We start from the raw sequence: 5,634 nt of genomic DNA, 5'->3' as shown, positions 1-5,634 counted from the left end.
TGCTGCCACCTCATCTGCATCCCCGGGGGTGCCCGGAGCATCCTCTGGAGAACCGGGCAGTGCTGTGTCCCCGCTGAGCCGGGCTGCACGCACCCTGGGAAGGTGGGAGTGGTGGTGGGGTGCCACTGGGCACGTCCTGGCTGCGCGGGATGCGGAATGAAGCCCATCCTGTCTGTGGTGGCTTGTGCGAGACCACTGAGTGTGCCACGGTGGCATACAGAGTGTTCTTGCTGGCCCACGGCTCAGTCCTGGGGGACAGCAGCCTCACTGCAAGGGTGTCTGGGTGCAGCTGTGCTCAGGACCGTGAAGACTGAGAGGGGAATAGGGGTCCTGAGGTGTCATTGAGGGGACAGAGGCGGCAGAGACGCGTGGGCTGTGTAGCATCCTCTCAAATGGCTCAGCAGAGGTGAGGTGGGCAGGCATCCAGATGTGTTCCTCAACTGAGGACATCCCAGTGTCCCCATGTCCTCAGGCTTCTCTCTTCCTTCCGCCTCTTGGCATGCCCATCCCCATGAGGAGATGGGAACACTGCATGGGGTACTGCAACCTATAAGAAGCCAGTCTTGAGTTGGTTTGAGAGGTTAGAGCTCCCCTGTCCTGGTGACAGGGAATCAGAGCTGGTATAAGCAAAAGGAGGGCCAGGCTGGGAGTGCAGGGACATGCCAGGGACTCTTGTCCTGCACTGTATGTGTCTCTGCTGTCTGTGACTCCCTGTTCTTCCCTTGTGCTGCTGGCAGGCCTATGAGCTTTCTACGCTGACCGGCACTCAAGTCCTGCTGCTGGTGGCCAGCGAGACAGGCCACGTGTATACGTTTGCCACACGGAAGCTGCAGCCCATGATCACCAGTGAGACGGGGAAGGCGTTGATCCAAACGTGCCTCAACTCCCCGGACTCGCCCCCGCGCTCGGACCCAACCACTGACCAGCGCATGAGCGCCACGGGCTTTGAGGAGACGGACCTCACCTACCAGGTGTCTGAGTCGGACAGCAGCGGGGAGACCAAGGTAACATTCCTGTGCTCAGCCGTGTACCTGGGCACCCTGGGGGGCTGTGCTGGGAGCCCTGGTCGTCCCCAGCCCTCCTGGAATAGCAGCTTGGCAAGCTGAGGATGGGTCCCCTTTTGCTGCGACTCCAGCAAGCTTGTGCTGTGGCCTCTCTGGGCTGGCTCCTTCGCTTGGCTAGTGGTAGCGGTGATTTGGAGAGGGAGGGAAGTGGGTGGCTGGTGTCCTGGTCCTGTCCTTTGCAGCGGGGCTCCCCACCGGCCCAGCCCACCCCCCTGGCCAGCTCTCAGCACTGTTATCTCTCCCCAGGCGTCTCCATGCTCTTGCACTCATTGATAAAAATTTGATTCTGCCTCCATGGCCTTATAAGGCCTGGTTTCCCTCGCCAGAGTCCCTGGCAGGGCCCCTCACATTCCTTATAAGCTGCAGCTGTCTCTTGCTTTGGTGCTGTTTTGGAAGGGGGCAGGGAGGACACGGGGAATGGAAACATTTGGCTGGACGGACCGTTTCTGCTCCCTGCCTGGTGTCCCTGCAGGCGCTGGCCCCTGCCTGCCCGTGTTCCTTGTGGCCTCTCACCCAGGGTGCTGCAGAGGACCTGCCCGTGGGTGCAGGGTCAAGCGATGACCCTTTTCTGCTGGAAGGTCGTTGTCTTGTCCCGTGCATCCCCTGATACTGTTCCTCAGAGCTGTTGTGAGAAAACAGGCTCCTGTATCGCTGCTGCTTCCTCTGCAGGCTGGTGCTTGGGTCCACAGATGCCTGGAGATGGGAGGCAAGGGAGTTTGTGGTGCAAGGCAGGGATGACATGCTGAACTGGGGGTTGTGCCACAGCTTCCCAGTCCTGTGTGGAGTGCCATTGGGTGCTGCAAGTTGCTGCAGGTCTGCTGTGCCTGTGCTCATGGTGTGGATACTGGGCTTGCTGCAAAAGCATCCTTGCAGATGAACTGTGGCCTTGCTCTAGGAGCCCTCTAGCCAACTGTACACAAGCCACAGCAGCATCCTTGCCACACAGTAGCCACTAAACATTAAGCAGATGGAACCTGGAGAATGGTGTATGAGATCTCTGTGCTGTAATCTCAGTGGCAGCCCTGAGATGTGCCCAGCTTGTTGTCTGGGGCTGCAGGGGTGTTCAGCTGCATGTTTGTATCCTGTGGCAGCCCAACAGCTCTGGTCACAGTGCTGCTGGCTATCTGGTAGCCACAGTTCTTCCGTGCCTTCTTCCCCACATGTGTGCAGTGCTGCACCAAGCAAAAGCTTATCACTGCTGAGCCCTGAGACATATTCAGCAGTCACAGAGATCTCTGCAGGCAGGGGAGCTGTGGTGGATCAAAGTGTTGCTGGCTGGAGAAGCTCTGTGCTGGAGCCCCAAAGAATCCCTGGGAAGGCTTCCTGCTCATGGGAGCCCAACAACAGTCCTGGCTGTCCCAGTCTGGGTGCCTCTGATTCCTGGTGTGAGCTGTGTCAACCCTTTCCATAGGCAAAGGAGCCCATTGTCAGCAGCAATTTCTCCCCTGAGCAGCCTGTAAGGACTTGTCTCTTGGGCTTCTCCTGGATGAAAAGACAAGTCCCGTGGGCATTTTGTAATGAGACAAATTACCTGTGCCTGGAGCAGTTTGGAGATGCAGGAAGCGCTGTGCATGGCAGCTGACCTGTCCCTGGCATGGGGCTTGTCCACATCATGTCCCTTAAGATTTTCCCTGAAAATAAGGCTAGATGGCCCCAAAGGAAGCGTGCTCAGCAGTTACTCTGCAGAGATCCTCTTAACACAACTTCCGTCTGCCTGCTTTCTGATGCAACCCCCACTTTGTGCCCCACAAGCTCCATCCTGGTGCTTGTAAGATGTAATGTTTGGTGTGGGGTGCCTTGTGGCCACAGCCAGCATTTGGTGTGCGGCTGGAGGAGCCCTGTCTTCTGCTTGACATTCTGACTAAACCCATCCCTGGCCTGCTGAGGGTTCTTGTCATGGCAAGCCCTGAGTCTGGAGATAGTCCCACCCTGACTCTCCTCAGTCCTGCTGTGCCTTCTGCAGGGCTGGAAGCCTGGTTTGGTGCTCTGTCAGAGGTCAGCCCAATTCAGATAGATCAAGAAGCCCTCCGAGGATGAAGAGAGTCTGTGGATGGGCCATGCAAGGAGTCTGGCATCTTTGCTGTGGGGTGGGTGGTACAGAGGGCTGGTGATGCTAAAAGTTGGTCTTGATATGACACCGGTACAAGAGCGTATTTAATCTTCACTCAATCTCGCCATCAGGCTGCACATGGCTCCTCACAGCCATGCTAGCTCAGCTGGACATGGACAATTCTCACTTTATACATTCTGGTTCATATTCCAAGATGCAGATCTTTCTCTTTTGATCAATCCTCTGATTCTTTTATGGCCTGTGCTTAAATAAAAAAAAAAACCAAACCTCTAGAGTTTAAATCTCTTAACTCTATTTTAGCAAAATTCACACCAGGTCCAGCCACACAGGATGCTCTGAGAGGCTTGGGTAGTTGCTCCATGGCCTTCCTGTGAACTCTGCTTCCTGGACCTCTGTATGGACAAAACCTGCTCGTGTTCAGCTGCTGCAGCAGAGCGGGGAGCAGCGCAGCCAGGCTCTTACCTGCAGTCAGCAGCTCGCTGGTATTGCTTTGCACTGCAGCTGGCAGCAGCTCCCAGATCCTCCTGCTGTGCCAAACCCAAGTCCCCTGCCATGGAGCTGAGCTCGAGCTGCAGCTGGGACTGGGGCACACTGTACTTCCAAGACAGCAGCTAAATCTTGATGATGATACTGTCATGCACTGACTGACCCGTCTCATCTATTGTGGGCCCCAAAGGACACAGTGCCCTCATGTAATCTCCTGGGTGTGGTTATGTGGGAGAGGAGATTTTGGAGGGAGCTCAGGGTTGGGGTGAGAGCATGGGAATAGCCCTGATATGGTCATCTCTTTTTGGGATGGGGAAAAGGTGAGACTTTCTGCCCCATCTGGAATGCAGACCAGATGTTGGAGACCAGACTGGGATTTCCCTTGTACCTCCAAGGCCAGTTGTCCTGTAACATCTGTGTAATAATGCTGGCTGGGGATTTTAGGTCATGCTGAACAGCACTGTCCCAGGCAGCCCCTAGAAGCTGCAGAGTGGAAACATTTCTGTCTCAAAGACCCTGGTCCCTATGGTCCAGGATGGGCATCAAATGGCCTGGGCCATGCCCTGCGGTCCACTCATGCTGTATAGCATTTATCAAGCGTGCAGAGTGGTGTGGATCTGTACAGACATCTCCTGCTGCTGTGTTGCACCTCTCTGCTGCGTGTTGATTCCCCAGGCGCTGCTCTGCAAACCTCAGTTTGCGGTGAGCTGTGGTGGGGAATGGATATGCAGCTGGATCAGGAAGGGAAGAGCCTTCAGGGCTGCTGTGGCTTGTCCATGGTCCCTTGGGTAATCTGTGAAGGTGACCCATGGCTTGGCTCCTATTGAAGGCTGGCCTCTTGCATGTAGTCTGGGCTTTGCAGGGTGCTGGGTGGAGCCAGAGTGCCCAGGGGCTCCAAGTTGTCCCAGACAATCATGGGGAGAAGGCAGTGGGTGTCCGATCCCAAGGTGTCTACCAGCTCTTTCTGTACTGGGAGCTATTGCTGCAGCCCAAGAGAAACACAGCAAAGGTGTGAGGAATCTGAGTCTCACCTGTGGCAAAGTAGGGCGGGCAGAGATGGGGCATGCATGGTGTGAGCCCTCTGGCACAGCATCCCTCCTGAGCACCTTTGCTGTTCTGATCATACTGAGGTTTGCTCTTGTGCTTCTAGGGAGTCCTGGGAATCCCTCTGAGTAGGGTGCTGTGAATCTTTTGGGATGCCTCCTCCAGCCCTGAGAGTACAGACTTGGGTGGGGTGCTAAGTGCCCTGGCTGCTTGGGGACTGTATCTCAGGGTTTACAGCTTCAGGGCTATGCCTGGGGATGAGGGAGCCTGGCTTTTCCAGCTGGGAACAGGACCCACCCTGCTCAGCTGTGGGTCCCATAGCCTAGTGAGCTCGGGAGAGCTCTCCCCTGTCACCCACGTGGGAGGGCACCCACAGCTTCCACGTCCCATGTGGGATGGCAGGAGTTTGTGGTTGAGCTAATGGAAAGTGCCTCTGCTGGGCTCCACTCTTGTTATCACGTGCGTCTTCTAATTCGGACTTCAGGGACTTTGGTGCCAAGGCAGAGGGGCGTTTCTCTCCTCCCTCCCCAGGCCCTGGGGCAGGGCTGAATGCCCAGGATTGGCTCACCCTGTCCAAAATGGGCTGCCTTCCCTGATGGCAGGAGTTTGTGGTTGAGCTAATGGAAAGTGCCTCTGCTGGGCTCCACTCTTGTTATCACGTGCGTCTTCTAATTCGGACTTCAGGGACTTTGGTGCCAAGGCAGAGGGGCGTTTCTCTCCTCCCTCCCCAGGCCCTGGGGCAGGGCTGAATGCCCAGGATTGGCTCACCCTGTCCAAAATGGGCTGCCTTCCCTTTTTTAGCTGTTCGTTGATCTGTGAATTCCTCGTTCCTGGCAGCTTGACAAGCTCAGAACAAGGCTTAGCACGTGGGAGAGCTGGGCCCACCAGCCTGCAGCGGGAGGGGTGGGAGTGTGGCAGCCTTAACTCTTCCCAGGCATGCTGGCAGCTGTAGCAGGGGAAAGGGACAGC

At 56.3% G+C, this 5,634-nt stretch overlaps 1 protein-coding gene across 1 annotated transcript in view; it reads left to right on the top strand.

Annotated features, from left to right (window-relative positions):
* The first annotated feature begins 743 nt into the window (after positions 1-743).
* Positions 744-5,634, top strand: part of SRF (serum response factor) — a 10,698-nt gene continuing 5,807 nt past the window's right edge. Inside the window, exon 1 of the mRNA XM_010165157.1 lies at positions 744-1,004. Within this exon, the coding sequence (XP_010163459.1) occupies positions 837-1,004 (168 nt within the window). The 5' untranslated portion in view covers positions 744-836. The remainder of the gene's footprint in view (positions 1,005-5,634) is intronic.

Source organism: Antrostomus carolinensis, unplaced genomic scaffold, assembly GCF_000700745.2.
Source record: "Antrostomus carolinensis isolate BGI_N321 unplaced genomic scaffold, ASM70074v2 scaffold36213, whole genome shotgun sequence".
Lineage (NCBI taxonomy): Eukaryota > Metazoa > Chordata > Aves > Caprimulgiformes > Caprimulgidae > Antrostomus > Antrostomus carolinensis.
The sequence above is the reverse complement of the archived record's forward strand: the minus strand, read 5'-3'. Positions and strand labels throughout refer to the sequence as shown.